At 43.1% G+C, this 16078-nt stretch overlaps 1 protein-coding gene across 1 annotated transcript in view; it reads right to left on the reverse strand.

Annotated features, from left to right (window-relative positions):
• The window catches only part of LOC103097074 (protein-arginine deiminase type-4-like), a 29025-nt gene extending 18620 nt beyond the window's left edge, over positions 1-10405 (reverse strand). The window contains exons 1-5 of the mRNA XM_007491626.3: positions 10076-10405; positions 9080-9260; positions 7804-7876; positions 5043-5110; positions 3223-3322 (exon numbers count right to left, since the gene is read on the reverse strand). Of these exons, the coding sequence (XP_007491688.2) occupies positions 3223-3322; positions 5043-5110; positions 7804-7876; positions 9080-9260; positions 10076-10302 (649 nt within the window). The 5' untranslated portion in view covers positions 10303-10405. The remainder of the gene's footprint in view (positions 1-3222; positions 3323-5042; positions 5111-7803; positions 7877-9079; positions 9261-10075) is intronic.
• Positions 10406-16078: the final 5673 nt, after the last annotated feature.

Consider the following 16078-nt stretch of genomic DNA (forward strand, 5'->3'; position numbering starts at 1 on the left):
GCCTCAGACACTTCCCAGCTGTGTGACCCTGGGAAAGTCACTTAACCCCCATTGCCTAGCCCTTACCACTCTTCTGCCTTGGAGCTAATACACAGTATTGAGTCCAAGACATAAGGTAAGGATTTTAATTTAAAAAAAAAAATCAATAGGGAAGGGAGAAGCTGGGTGGCTCAGTGGAATGAGAACCAGACCTAGAGATGGGAGGTCCTGGATTCAAATTTGACCCTCAGACACTTCCTAGCTGTGTGACCCTGAGCAAGTCACTTAACTCCTATTACCTAGCCCTTACTGCTCTTCTACCCCGGAACCAATAGCAACATTGATTCTTTTATTTATTTACTATTAAACCCTTGCCTTCTGTCTTAGAATCAATACTATGTATTGGTTCCAAGGCAGAAGAGTGGTCAGGGCTAGGCAATGGGGGTTAAGTGACTTCCCCAGGGTCACCCAGCTAGGAAGTGTCTGAGGCCAGATTTGAACCCAGGACCTCTTGACTCCAGGCTTGAGGCTATGTCCACTGAATCAGTCTGGGACTCTGGTACTATGCCATGGTGCTTTTCTTTTCTTTTTTTCCAATCCCTTACTTTCTGTCTTAGAATCAATACTGTGCATTATTTCCAAAGCAGATGAAAGGGCTAGCCCATGGGGATTAAATGACTTGGCCACTTGTCTAGGAAGCTAGGAAGTCTGAGGTCAAATTTGAATCCAGGACCTGAGTCTCCATCCAAGGAGCCACTCAGCTGCCACGACCAGTATTGATTCTAAGATGGAATGTAAGGGTTTTTTAAAATCTCAGTAAGGAATCATGAGAGTTTATCAACAGGGAAGCACATGGCCAGACTCATGATTTAGGAAAATTACTTTGCTGGGCTGCGTGGTGGATAGCTTGGAGAAGAGGAGGGACTCCAGGCATGGAAAGAGACTTGTGTTATAACTTAGGCAAGTGGTGATAAAGACCTAGATTAAGGTGGCAGCCAAGTGGAAGGGGACAGGCATGGAAAGGACAAGATTTGGCAACATGGAGGGAATGAAAGTGAGGAGTTTAGAATACTGCTGAAATTATGAATCTTGGTGACTGGAAGAATCCTTGAAATAGTAAAGGAAGAAGAGCAGCTAGGTAACGAACAGAGTGCCAGGCCTGGAGTTCAATTCTAGCCTCAAACACTTCCTAGCTATGTGACTCAAGCCACTCAATTCCCATTTGCCTAGCCCTTGCCCTTCTGTCTTAGAATTGTTACTAGGACAGAAAATAAGAGGGGCAGCTGGGTGGCTCAGTGGATGGAGAGCCAGACCTAGAGATGGGAATTCAAATCTGGCCGCAGATACTTCCCAGCTGTGTGACCCTGGGCAAGTCACTTGACCCCCATTGTCTAGCCCTTATCACTCTTCTGCCTTGGAGCCAATACACAGTATTGTTACCAAGATGGGAGGTCAGGGTGTAAAAAAAGAAAAGAAAAGAAGGGTTTAAAAAATAGTATAGTAAGATTTGGAAGAAAGGTGGCTTTGGGGAAAAAAGATATTGTAAGGAAATTTGTCATGTGGAGTACAACCTATCCATGTCTTAGTTTCTGTGACTTACTTTGATCCACTGAAGATGAAAAAAAGGACAAGTGTTTTCTTTCTAGTCCTTATATAAGCACAGGGTCTGTTCCTTGGGGTACCTGTTATGGCCGCAAGGTAATCTGGGTGAGGAATTCCCCAGCCAGAGAGCCTATGATTCTTCTTCCCTCCATCTTTCACCTGGTCCTAGAAGGCTTATGTTAAATCTAAAGCTCCTGTTATTCAATGGTTACTTATACTTCTATTTAATTAGCACGAATACCTCCTTAGACAGAGCTTGGTCAATCATAGCTACTTCTGATCAGGGTGCTTTATTACTATGAAAAGGAAATCAGAGAAAAGAGGCAGTGACAAGAGACACAGATATGAAAGGAGGGGAAAGAGTACCTGCTGGGGGCTCCTAAGCTATATGAAAGAGAATTTACTGACATTTTATAAACTTCTCAGAATTGGGTAAAGAATACATGGGTCTGGCCCTGTTGCTCTAGGCTGGAAAACAGTAACCCTACAGGTTTGTTATTTATAGCTGACATTTATGTAGAACTTTAAGTATTTGCCAAATGATTTACAAATATTATTTCGCTTAATCCTTACAGCAACCCTGGGAAACAGGCACTATTATTTCCCTTTTATATAGATGAGGAAACTGAGGTAGGTTAGTTTTCCTAGGAGTCACACAGATATTTAGTATCTAAGGCTATATATGATCTCTGTTCTTCCCTACTCCAGGGTTAGTACCCAAAGCACCAGATACCTAGCTAACTCTAAAGTAGTATGCCTGCATGGTTGAGCCTGGGATGTGTATTACTTTAGTTCATTGTTCTCCTTTCTCAAATGTGCAAAGAAATTCATTTTGTATTTTTTTTTAAACCCTCACCTTCCATCTTAGAATCAATATTGGGTATTGGTAAGGGCTAGGCAATGGTGGGGGGGGGGTAAGTGACTTAGGCAATGGGGGGAGGTATAAGTGACTTGCCCAGGGTCACACAGCTGGGAGGTCAGATTTGAACCCAGGACCTCCCATCTCTGTGTCTGGATCTCAATCCACTGAACCACCCAATTGCTCCCCCTTTTTTTTTTCTTATTTCTCCTCTCCCTTTCCTTCTCAGTTTGTAAGCTCCTTGAGGGCAGGGTTTTCTTTTTTTTTTTTGTCTTTATTCCCACAATTACCGGATATGTTGTCAATATCTGATTAATATTTTTTAATTAAACCCAGATTTCCAGTTCTAAATCAAGTGTTCTTTCCTTTATGCTCTTCTGGTCCCACTCCCAGGTCTTTTTTTATTTTAATTTTTTTGAACTTTTATTTTCTGTCTCAGTAATAATTCTAAGACAGAAGAGTGGTAAGGGCTAGGCAATTGGGGGGGTTGGTTAAGTGACTTGGCCAGGATCATACAACTAGGAAATATCTGAGGTCAGATACCTGGCACTCTGCCCACTGTGCCTTCACAAGTTCTTTTAACGAAAGAAACATTTTATCTGGCGTGGTAGGGGCGATGGTGGTAGTTAAATAGCACCTGCCCCTAGGACAGGGGTCAATTCTGGAGGCAGCAAAGCATCTCAAAACTAAAGAAGGGGAGAATAAATTCCCTTTTTTGTCCTTAGGTTGGGTCCAACCATAGATCCAGCTTGTTCTCCAGAATGGGAGACACCATTCATTACCTCCTTGGCATTCATCACAATCCTCTTCCACAGGTGGGTATTCATTCCTGCATGAACAGTTCACGAGCATGACGGGTCCCTGCCAGCTGGGCTCACCTTGCTGAAAAGACAAACAAGGCTCCAGAGCACCATCCACACCTCCCCTCCCCTCCCACCCTGACTGCTGAGCTGTGTCCTCCCTGCAACTCTGCCTTAATGAATGACCAACTAGCACCTCCCTCTGCAAAAAAAGTCAGATTGTATATTCTACTGGTTTGAGCACGTTTGAGACATTGTGGTAGAGGGGATGAATCAATAGATTTGGAGCCAGGGAGGTCTGGATTCAAATCCTACCTTCTCATGGACTAGGAAAGGGATCTTGGGAGAATCCTCTCACCCTTCTGAGACTGTTTCGACTGTAAGATGGGGACAAGCATGAGTCTTACTCCTAGGATTACCGAGGCTCGCAGGAAGTTAAAGAATGTACAAGCTTTGCAACACTTGGAGTGTTATAGTTATTATTATAGTTACATTGTAATGTGTGGACTCATTGGAAGAAACAAAAAGAAGAGGCACAAATATATATATATATATTTAAACCCTTATCTTTTGTCTTGGAATCATATTGGTTCCAAGGCAGAAGAGCGTTAAGGGCTAGGCAATGGGGGTTAAGTGACTTGCCCAGGGTCACACAGCTAGGAAGTATCTGAGGCCATATTTGAACCTAAGACTTCTGGCCTCTAGGCCTGGATCTCAATCCATTGAGCCACCCAGCTATCCCCTGGTAAGGGGTAGGTAATGGGGGTTAAGTGACTTGCCCAGGGTCACCTAGCTAGGGAGTATCTGAAGCCAGATTTGAACCCAGGACCTCCTATCTCTGGGCTTGGCTCTCCATCCACTGAGCCACCCAGCATGGACACTCCACTCCATTTTAACAAATACAAGGTGTCCCAAAATTCACCAAGCTTTTAGAGACCTTGTATTTATTTGCAACCATTTTTTTTTCATTTAATTCTCCAACAATTCCCCAAGGTAGGTTACTACAAGTATTATAAGCCCCAGATTTGTTTTCGTTTTCATTTTTATGAATGGGGAAATAGAGGTTTATAGAGTTAAAGAAACCACTCAAGGTTATATATCTAGTGAGCATCAGAGGCAGAATTTGAACCACAGGACAGACTTTCTTGACTCCAAGTCTAGTATTCTACCATTTTTTCATGCTGATCTTTTCTCTCCAATGGATTCCTTCAACATGATCATTGACCTGGATTCTAGGAGTTTGTATCTTATTTTTTTTAAGTCTTCAAATCCTTACCTTCTTCTGAATATCCATTTTAAGACAGAAGAGCAGCAAGGCCAGGAAATCAGGGTTTAGTGAATCGCCCAAGGTCACATAGCTAGGAAGCGTCTAAATCCAGATCTGAACCCAGGTCCTCTCTACTCTAGACATGGCTCTCTACCCACCCTGCTACCTAGCTGCCCCCCTTATATTTATTCTAAAATTTTTTTAAACCTTTACTTTCCATTTTAGAATCAACACTAAATTATTGGTTCCAAAGCAGAAGAGTACTTAGGATTAGGCAATGGGGGTTAAGTGACTTGCCCAGGGTCACACAGCTGAGAAATGTTTGAGGTCAGATTTGAAGCCAGGTCCTCTTGATGGTACTACCTATGTTTTTTTAAAGAGATATTTTGAGAAGCACATTTTGATATAATTTGTTTCCTTTGTAATCCTTTGTACTTTGTGAAAACATCGGACACACAAAATCACAGATCCCTAATCTTGGGATTTCCCCTCCAGAACTTACTTACTTCCACTTGAAGAACCCCAGACCCTGTACCTTATGCTTCTCAGAGTCCTTCGAATACTGTCTTTTATACAGGTATGTGTCGGCTATTAGAGAGACAGCTGCAATAGGAGGGAAAGGATAATGAGGGTGACCAGCAGCCCCAAGAACACTCTCCCAATAACACCTCCAAGCTAGATAAGGAGACCACCCAAACAGACTTTTTTTTAAGCCTCGTCTTAATAACAACTCTTAGACAGAAGGGAAAGGGTTAGGCAAACTGAAATTAAGTGACTTGCCCAGGTTCACACAGCTAGGAAGCATTTGAAGCCAGATTTGAAACCAGGTCTTCCAAACTGCAGGCATTCTATCTACCGAATCACTTACCTATCCTATGACCTTCTTCTAATAAGTCTATAAAGGGAGCAGCTGCGTGACTCAGTAGATGGAGAGCCAGGTCTAGAAATGGGAGTTCCTGGGTTCAAATCTGACCTCAGACATTTCCCAGTTGTGTGACCCTGGACAAGTCACTTAACCCCCATTGGCTAGCCCTTACCACTCTTCTGTCTTGGAACCAATATACAGTATTGTTTCTAAGATGAAGGTAAGGTTCTTAAAAAATAAAACAAGTCCATTAAAGTGTTCCAAGTTCTGCTTTTCCCAAAGGTTCTATATCTTCAAAGTTTATTTGTCCCAGAATCTACAGAATGGAAAAGGACTTCTTATAGATTGGGCTCCACCAGGCACCCGAAAGGAATCCTCTCAACATCCCTCCTGGAAGGCCTAGAGTGACAAGGAACTCTCAAGACAATCCTTTCTATTCTTGGATAGTGGTAACCATTAGGAGGATCTTCTTGTACGTCCACAGGAAGTTTGCCTCTGTATGGACATAAGCAAGAGGAACTCTATGGTCGCTTCCAGTTCTAAGCCCAACCACTTCCATTTTACAGATATAAAAGCTGAGGATGAGACAAGTAATTCAATCGTCCCAAGTTCCCGCAGTTAGAGGAAGAGCTACCATCCACTTGGGGTCTTTAGTTCAAAATTCAACTCCGCTAGAATCATGTCATTTCTTAATAGACCATACTTGTCGGGCTTTAAAGTTTACAAAATGCTTTAGGGATGGTATCTCATTCCATTGACTAGAGTCCTTCCAGTTCTAACTCTTACAATTTCCTGTTCCCCACAGCCCCGACTTCCCGGGTCTTTTCTCTCCCACGATAACTTAGTGGTCCCTTGTCCTTTGGGGCTCCCACTGCCTAAAACTCTAAGTGATTGGTTCTCCTTTCCCAAGGAACGGAGGACGTGACTCAGTGTTCTTCTGAACCTCAATCATACATTAGGACACTTTGATGTACTTGTGCCTTCATGGTTCAACCTTAATTTCTGTGACCACTACCATTCCATCTCATCCACGGGGATGATCTTATTTTTATAAGATTATTATATTTTTATATAATTTAACATTATTTATTAATTTATTAATATTTATTATTATAAGATTGATCTTATTCCTCTTTGGTGTTCTATTTCTACAATCAAGACTTTTAAACTTCTTTCAGATCATGATTTATCATTTCATTTTTCCCTATGCCTGTTTTCTCTGCTCTCCCTCCCCCCCACTTATTCTCAGAGTAAGTAAGCTCTTTGAGAACTGTTAGACATTTGTTATTCATTTTTCCTTTCACCATTTTGCAAAGCCTTTATGTTTCCCTTTTCCTTATTTTCTAGTTGGAAATCCACTGAGACACCATTGTTGTTTCTTCTGTTATAGTTTCCTTATATATTTAGTCCAATTTCTTAATTTTTGTGGATTTACATCATTTTGCATTAAATGCGCTTTCAGTAAACAAACTCCTGATGGATTTTGTTTCCTGGTACCTTCAGTAATCATAATGAAAATGCCTTTTATTTATTTATTTTTTTTTTAAAGCCCTTACCTTCCATCTTGGAGTCAATACTGTGTATTGGCTCCAAGGCAGAAGAGTGGTAAGGGCTAGGCAATGGGGGTCAAGTGACTTGCCCAGGGTCACACAGCTGGGAAGTGGCTGAAGCCAGGAAAATGCCTTTTATTAATAATTTTTTAAAAGAATGTAAGCTCTTTGAGGGCCAGAGCTATTTCATTGCTTGTTTTTTGTGTTGTTGTTTTATTTTAAAACCCTTACCTTCCATCTTGGAGTCAATACTGGGTATTGCTCCAAGACCAAAGAGTGGTAAGGGCTAGGCAGTGGGGGTCAAGTGACTTTCCCAGGGTCACACAGCTGGGAAACGTCTGAGGTCAGATTGGAACCCAGAACCTCCCATATCTCTAAGCCTGGTTCTTAATTCACTGAGCCACCCAGATGCCCCCCTTTGCTTGTGTTTGTATTCCCAGTGCTTGGTTTGGAATCTAGTAGGAATTAGTAGTCACTTAATAAATGCTTGTTGTCATATCTGCATTCATTCATGCTGGTACCCATCAAAAGGGCACTGACCAGCTGTGACATTCCTGATATGGACACAAGTCTTCTTTCTTTTTAAAACCCTTATCTTTTGTCTTAGAATTGATATCAACTATCAGGTTCAAAATAGAAAGGAGCTAAGGGCTAGGAAATTGGGGTTAAGTGACTTATCTAGGGTCATACAGCTAGGAAGTGTCTGAGTTCACATTCAAACCCAGAATCTCCTATCTCTAGGCCTGGCTATCTATTCACTGACCCCACAAGCTGCCTTTCTCCAGCTGATCCTGCCCTTGCCCTGTCTTTCCTCAGTCCTCAGTACTGGGAGTAGTTCTTATTTCCCAGACTCTCTTTACCCATTTAAGCTTGTTACTCACAGACACAGGTGATTTTTACCAGAGTCACACAGTTGGAATATTGTTCCTTACGTTTAAAGTAGGTAATTTTCACCTGTAAAGACATCAGTATTTCAGGATCAGGCTATATTCACAGTTTCCAGCGTTATCACAATGGAGCTTGAACAGCAAGAGTGGGGAGGAGCTAGTAGTCTTTGGGGACTATCAGATCTTTCTAGAATGATCCCCTATCACTGCCCTGTGTGGACTCTACGTTCCAGAGAAACTGCCCTACTTGTTGGTTCCATGGAGATGACATTCCATCATTCATCTGTGCCTTTGAAGAAGTCATTCTCCATACCTGGACTGTTTTATGCCCCAATAGAAACCTTAGTTTTCTTCAAAACACATATCAGGTACTACCTCCTACAGGAAGTCTTTCTGGAGTTTCACCACCTCCCCCCTAGCTCACTTTGTATTTTGTAGTCTGGTATGTTGGAAAGAGCCAGCCTCAGAATCAGGAAGACCAAGTAGGTGCAAAGCCATGATAGTGGAAAAGTCATTTGCCCTCTCAATGCACCAGGCAACTCTAAAAGTTCAAAAGCAAACGCCATAGTCTGAAAAAGTAGAGGGATTCAAAACCAAGACCAAAACCCTTAATCATCTGTCTAAGGAAACTACATAGGCTCCAAGACAGAAGAGTGGTAAGGGCTAGACAACTGGGGTGAAATGACTTGCCCAGGGTCACACAGCTAGTAAGTGTCCGAGGCTGGATTTGAACTGATGAAGAGGAGTCTTCCTGACTCCAGGCTGGACACTCCATCCTCTGTACCACCTAGCTGCCCATAAGTTCCACAAGTTTTTTTACCTAGATATCAGTGACCCTCTCTGCAAAATGAAAAGATTAGAATAGATGATCTCAAAAGCTCTTGTGAGCCCTCAAGCCTATTACCTTTAACTCTGAGTAAATGTCAAGCTTCTGACCTGGGACTTCTCTATTCTCCATGTGATCTCAGCTCCAATGGGCTCACTTATTTCTACGAAAAGGATCCCTGCATTTATATATCCAGCCCTCGTTTCAATATGACACATTCCCAACTGCCTATTGAACAGGTTCTCAATGCCTTCCCAGAGACCACAGAGTGGCTCTAGTTCTGGTCTGCCCAGGGCTTTTCCCTTCTCCTTGTCCTGGACATTATACTCTCCGAATAGTAGGTTTTAGGACCTCGCATCCAGTGCAAGGCAAGTTACTGGAGAGATAAAATGTATACCCAAGTGGTGGTTTTCCCTTGTCTCCCATCACCCATCATAAACTCACCCAGTCTGAAAACATGTTAGTGCTGGGCGCCACTGCTGAAAGAGCCATGTGCGATGAAGACTTCAGGTACCATCTGCTGGGAATGCTACGGGATTTAGAGTCCAATTTTGTACTTGACACGTTAATGGTGAGCCCATCGGAATTTTGTGCTTCAAAGGCCCTATAACCCTTGGGAGCAAGCCTGCCAGTGGAAATACAGAGAAGGAGACTCATTGGTAAACAGGCAGGGCCACGGCTGTGTTCTCTACCCTTCCTTCCCACAAGGCTTTGGGCACCTGCTGAAGGAATCATCAGGCTTCTGAACAGAGTATGGCGGATGGGGGAAGGACCTTGGACTTGGAACCAAGGAACAAAGATGCTTAGGGTCTTGTGTTAACAGGATCAACAGCTAGCCTGCAAGATGACTTGGAGCAAATCCCTTCCCTTCTCTGGTTCTTTGTTTCTTTGTTGGCTAATAGAGGGGGCATCTCCCAACACCAGCATCTCCATAGCCATCCTTGCCAAGACCAGAGCAAACACTGCATCCCAAGTGGAACTGGGCTATCCTAAAAGTTTCTTAACAGCTTCCTACTTGGTTGCCCCCAGGGCTTGCATTGGTAGGAATGGACCCTGGCTTTTCTTATTCCAATTCCATTGCCCATTCTACCATGTCACGTTGCCTCTGAGACGATGCCAACAAAGAGCTCTCAGATGCTTTCTTGAACTCCCCACCTAGTAATCAGGAACTGAAGGGCCCCACATAGCCCCTTGGGTAGCAGCTTACCATCCCCAGGCTTTTGGAGAATTTCAAAATGTCAGAGCTAGAAGAAGCCTAGGAAGTTCCTTCCATAGATGAGGAAATCAAGACCTACAAATGGATCCCACAGCTAGCTCAAGCCTCTTGCTATGCCACTCCTCCCTAGTACCTGGCTACCTAAACATCCTCAACATCTTAGGGCCACACAGCTATCATGTAACAGCTGGACTCCCAACCCAGGAAAGCTCCCTTTCTCTTACCTCCAAAGATCCAAGAATACCAAACTGCCTATTGGGCACACTATCTTGAGAGGTTGCCCCACAGACACAGGGAACACCTTCTTTGGGGATGTTGAGGATGTTGGGATTGTTGAGGATCTTGGGGTTGTTACAGATTCATGCTCAGGTTTCTGCCCATTCTTAAGAATTTCTTTCCAGTTGACAAGTTTTCCATGCAAGGAGATTAAGTCTCCATTCCCGGAGGCCATATTTCCTCTTGCCTTCAATTAGGCTTCTTCAGGCTACCTGAAGTTGGTAGAAGAGAAGGCCAAGAAGGAAGGCAGGAAGGCAGGCTTCCTGTTATAGGTCCCACTCATCCCTCAGACCCCTGCCTAAGGGAGTAGCAATCATCCACCAGGTGTTCTCCATCTTCCTAAAGTCTTCAGTGATTGGCAGGAGGGCATGGTCCAGGTATAGGAAGAGGAAGACAGGTGAGAAGAAATGCAGGGTACCTTTCTCTTTTCTCTAACACTGGAGGGTTGAACAATTTATTACCCAATCCTGGGGTGGCAGCTTTGTTTCCTCGATAGCTCCTGTGAACTAAGCTTTTTAGGTGCCTTATTCTTAGATTGGAATTGGATGGGACCTTCTTAGAACCTCGAATTCTCAGATGAAAGCAATCAGGACTCTAGGAAGCAAGGACAAGGGGTGAATTAACTTGCCCACATCTCCAGGTGTCTTAGATCACAAGGAGCTAACCAGACATGGAGGTAGGAAGGTATGAGTTCAAGTCCTGATGCATGACTCTGTCACAACCTCAGTTTCTTCATCTGGACATCAAATGGCATAATCTATGTAAAGCACTTTGCAAACCTCTAAGTACTTTATAATTGTTATACAATGATTATTATTATTTGGCTGTCAACCTTGGGAGTTTAGACCCTTTCAGGTCAAGCATTTTTTTTTTCTGAGGCCCCTTCTGGGCTCCACATTCTGTATTCTAAGTCCCTGTTCGAATCTGATGTTCTGGTGAAGAGGATAGAGTGCTGGGCCTGGCTTTGGGAACAATTATCTTCCTGAGTTCAAATCCACCCTCATACTTAATAGCCAGTGTTACTGAACCCTTTTTGCCTCAGTTTCCTCATATGTAAAATGGACTGGAAAAGGAAATGGCAAACCATTCCAGTATCTTTGCCAGGAGAATTCCATATGGGATCACAAAGAGTTGGATATGACTGGAATGAATCAACAACAATAAAAATTTAAATTGTTTCCCAGCCTAGACACTTCCATGTTTCATATTCTTTCCTAGTTCTAATATTCTATGTTCTAAGGTAACTTTCAACTCCAAAGTTTGGATTTAATATTCTGCACTCAAAGTTTCCTCCCAGCTCTGATATTTTAAGTTCTAAAGTTCATTCTGGTTCTGACACTCTGTGTTCCAAGTTCTCTTCCAAAGATGATATATTATGTTGTAAGGCTCTTATTGTTCAGTTGTTTCATTCATATCCAATTCTTTGTGAGCCCATTTGGGTTTCTTTGCTTTTTGGCAAAAATACTAGTTTGTCATTTCCCTCTCAAGATTATTTTATAGATGAGAAAACTGAGGCAAATGGGGTTAAGTGACCTGCCCAGGGTCATTCAGCTCGTACGTATATAGGGGTGTGTGAGGTGTTTAGGGGAAGACTAGTATCTTTGGTGTGAGGCCTTGCTGAACCCTTTTCAGGTTACTCATCCTCCTTTGATGTCCACCTTTCACCCAATTCTCACCTGTGGCTATAAGGTCCCAGTAAACCATCCCAGTGGATGGGCTAAACCAGGTTGAGAGTAATGACAGGTCTCAAACCCATCTTGAGTTAGGGGAATGTCTACCCTAGGCATGTGAAGATTTCCCCCTGGGAGAAGGAGTGGATGAGAATAATTTGTTCCAATGGCTGAAGGTGATTGAAGTAGGCTCCATTGACCACTTTGAGCCTGGTTGGACAGCAAAGACCCCAAGGTCATCTGCTGTATCCTGAGTCATCACCGGTCATCCTGACTTCTGTCTTGCCACTGGACTTTGATGACTCTGGAGGAGGGAGTGAGACTGCTGACTGTGGAACTCTGCCTCACTTCAATTGTTTATGTGAAAGTCAAAAGATGTCATAAATAATGTCATTGTGGTTCTCTTTGAGTATGAGGGACAACCAACAATGAGTAGGTGTCTGAGACCAGATCTGAACTCAGAAAGATGAGTTTTCCAGACTCCAGGTCTGGATCTCTATGCACTGTGGCGCTATTTAGTTGCCCTGTCTCAGCATTCACTAATAGTCTGTGATTCTGTGAAGACTTGTTCAGAATGGGCTTTTCAGAAAACCATATATCCTTTCTCCCACCTAGGATACCCAACCCACTCATTTATCTGGCCCTGGACTTCAAGGCCATATGTGTATGTACTTCCCTCCTTATCTTCTGAGGAGAGGAGGAGGAAGAGAAGGAGGAGAAGGAGAAGGAAGAGGAGGAGAAGAAGAAGAGGAAGAAGAAGGAGAAGAAGAAGAAGAGGAAGAAGGAGAAGGAGAAGGAGAAGAGGGAGAAGAAGGAGAAGGAGAAGAAGAAGAAGAAGAAGAAGGAGAAGGAGAAGAAGGAGAAGAGGGAGAAGGAGAAGAAGAAGAAAAGAAGAAGAAGAAATAGCCAACATTTATAGAAGGTTTTCATTTGCCCGGGGATGCACCATGTATACTGTGGGTCCATAAATAAATGAATACAACATATTCTGAGTAATTATGATCAGGAGAGGTCTTGAGGAAAGAGAAGCACACGAGTGCAAACTTTGAGGAGGACTGTGATGTTGGGAAAGATTGCAGAAAGGGATGGCAGAGGATGAAATGGAGAGTGTCATGGAAGCAGTGAACATGAACTTAGAATCTGAAAGATAATGAAGGATAGAAAGGTCTAGTGTGCAATGGTCCAGGGGGGTCATGAAGAGTTAGACATGATTGAATAACTGAACAATAACAACTGATGAGGAAGGCTGGAGGACTGTCTGTGGGATGAGCCCTGGATCTGGATTTAGAGGACCTGGGTTTGAATCCTACCTCTGCCACTATATAACCTGAAACATCTTGGGTAAATCATTTAATCACTCTGGGCCTCTGTTCACTAATCTGTAAAATTAGAGGATTAGACTTAATGACCTTTGAGCTCTCTCTGAAAAGGCAAGAGGTGGAATGCCAGCTGTAGGCAACTGCTACTAGAGAGTTAAGTTAGAATAAAGAATATCTGATAGGGCAGTGATGGGCAACCTTTTGAGCTTGGTGTGTCAAAATTTAACCAAAAAACTAAGCATAACTCAGGTGGTGTGTCACTTCGAGAAAAAAACCATAATTTCACAGTATTGATAGTTTAAATAACAAAAATGTATCATTGTAATCTCTAACTGTATTTAATAAACAAAAAAACTAATTATTTAATTTACCTGCTTAGTGACTTTTTTGTTCATCTGTCAGTTGGCTTCTTTTGTTGGTCTTGATATTATTTAACTACTCCTTCAGTGCCTGTGCTTCTTCTTCCCACCCTGGTGGGAACCCCACATACCCCAGAAGCCTGGCACGTGTGGCCTTCCCCTTGCCCCACACCCCCTCAGCCAGTGAGTGGAGCAGCCGTCCCCCTCAGCTGGGTCAGGGCATGGCCATGGCTACAGCCATGGCTGTGGGCACACAGTGGCTCCTGGGCCCTCAAGGCATACTGAGCCCGCATGTGGCTGCATGTCATTGAAAATAGCTATGTGTGTCAGTTATGACATGTGTGCCATAGGTTTGCCATCATGGCAGTAGGGTATAATATGCAATTAGTCTAGAAAACAGTACTAGGTAGCATTTTTGTAGCACTTTTTGTAATTTTAAAAATATCAATTTCTATGGCCCTCAGAACAGTCCTGGGAGGGAGGTGCTATTATGACCCCTATTTCATAGATGAAGAAACTGAGGCAGATAGAGGTTCAGTGACTTGCCCAGGACTTGTTTATTTGGATATATGTTTGGGGGGTTGGGTTTTATAATATTATTAACTTACAAAAATGAGTAATATGGAGATAGTATTTGAGTAATAATACATGTATAACCCAAGGGAATTGGATGTCAATTCCAGGAGGGGGAAGGAAAAAGGGGAGGGAGACAATAAGAATCATGGAACCATGGGAAACTAATGTGTAAATTTGGAATAAAATGTTTTTTTTTTATTTTTTTTGAAACCCTTACCTCCTGCCTTAGAACCAATATTATGTATTGGTTCCAAGACAGGAAAGTGGTAAGGGCTAGGCAATGGAGGTTGTGACTTGCTCAAGGTCACATAGCTTGGAAGTGTCTGAGACCAGATTTGAACCTAGGACCTCCCATCTCTAGGCCTGGCTCTCAATTCACTGGGCCAACCAACTGCACCTAAAATGTTTTTATTTTAAAATGATGAACTCCATGAGTATGAACTTGGGGGTCTGAGAGAATGATGAGAAGAATGGGGAAGTTTGGAAAAGAAGCATGCTGATGGAGAAAAGTAATCTGCTCTGAGACTGTTGGGTTTTGAAACACTGGAAATGTCGAGCAGAGAGTTGATGATTCTGGGTAAGTAGCTCAGAAGAGGGATTAGGGCTGGTTATTGACCTGGAGTCATCTGCCTCCAGAGGATCCGACAATCCATAGGTGTTGACAACAAGATGGAGCGGGAGAATACAAAGGGGTGCAGGGATGGGGAGGCTTATCTAACAGAGGAAACAGAGGAATGGTCAGAGAACCAGGGGAGAGGGGTGTCACTGAAGCCAAGGGAGAAGAGAGAAGGGATGTAGACAACCAAAAGAGTTGGGAGGTCTAAGGAGAATTTCCTGCCTTGGAAGGGAGGGAGGGACGGAGTTCTCTTTCAGGGGAGGTTTTCAGCTGGAAACTGTGTGACTAGGGAGTGTTTTTTTTAAAAGATAAGGATATACACATAATTGTAAGGAAGGAGACAGAGAGAAATGAGAGAAAGGGGGAGGAGAGAAGAGAAGGGCAGATTTAGATGATCTAGCAAAGGAGATTGAGAAGGAGCAGTCAGATTGGTAGAAGGAAAACTAGGAAAGAGTAGAGTCCAGAAAACCTGGAGAGAAAACATCTCTCCATCATCCCCTCTACTTCAGCCCTTCATGAGGTGATCCTTTTAAGGCAAGGCTAATCCTTTTATTTTTGTCCATTAACCTCCTGTCTCTTCTAAGAGCATCCTTCAACAGTGTTCTCTTCTGTCCTCACTTGTCCTCTCCTCCCCTTCACTCCCATTCTCTCCCCCATTTCTAATATCCCTATATAGCATTTCCTTCAATTATGCATGTAGACAGCAAACATAAGAAACTGGGGCCAAAGAAGTGATGAGTCTCTCCAAGTCACCCTGAAAGTTAGTAGCCAAGTTGGGACAAGAACCAAATATCCTGCTCTTCAGAATTCTTCTTCCTTTGAGATCCCTCTTCAGGGTCCTTTTGGGGCAGCTTTTCTCTCCTCTTTAGCTTTCCCAGCCCTCCAGCTAGATGCCCCCACAAACCCCATTTACTCTTTTCTTTCAGGCTTTTTTTCCCCCAATGTTGTCCCAGCAGGACCAGTTGGGGAAAAAGAACTGGAGAATCTTCAAAGCTATACTTTCACAGGTGAAAGGGGCCTTTGAGATCTCCTGGACCAGGGGTGCTTAAACTGCTTTGTGTTATGTGTGCCCCTCTGTGGTCTAGGAAAGTCTATGAACCCCTTCTTAGAAGAATGGCTGTTCCCCCTATTCATAATTGAACTAAATGCTACATTTCTGTTGGAAGTTAGAAAAAAGTAGATATTTTTAAAAATCCAAATTCGTAGAACCTTTGAAAATCTACTTGCAGACTCTTCAGGGGGTTTAGGGACCTCAAGTTAAGAACCTTTGAACTAGTGACTTTCATGTTGCAAGAGAAAATTGAGGAGGACTAGCCTTAGGCCATATAACTAAAGAGAGGCTGCCCAGGCAGATAAGTACCAAGGACAGCTAAGTAGTAGTATAATTGATAAAGCTCTGGGGCCTAGAGTC

The sequence above is a fragment of the Monodelphis domestica genome, chromosome 4 (assembly GCF_027887165.1).
Source record: "Monodelphis domestica isolate mMonDom1 chromosome 4, mMonDom1.pri, whole genome shotgun sequence".
In the NCBI taxonomy this organism is placed as follows: Eukaryota; Metazoa; Chordata; class Mammalia; order Didelphimorphia; family Didelphidae; genus Monodelphis; species Monodelphis domestica.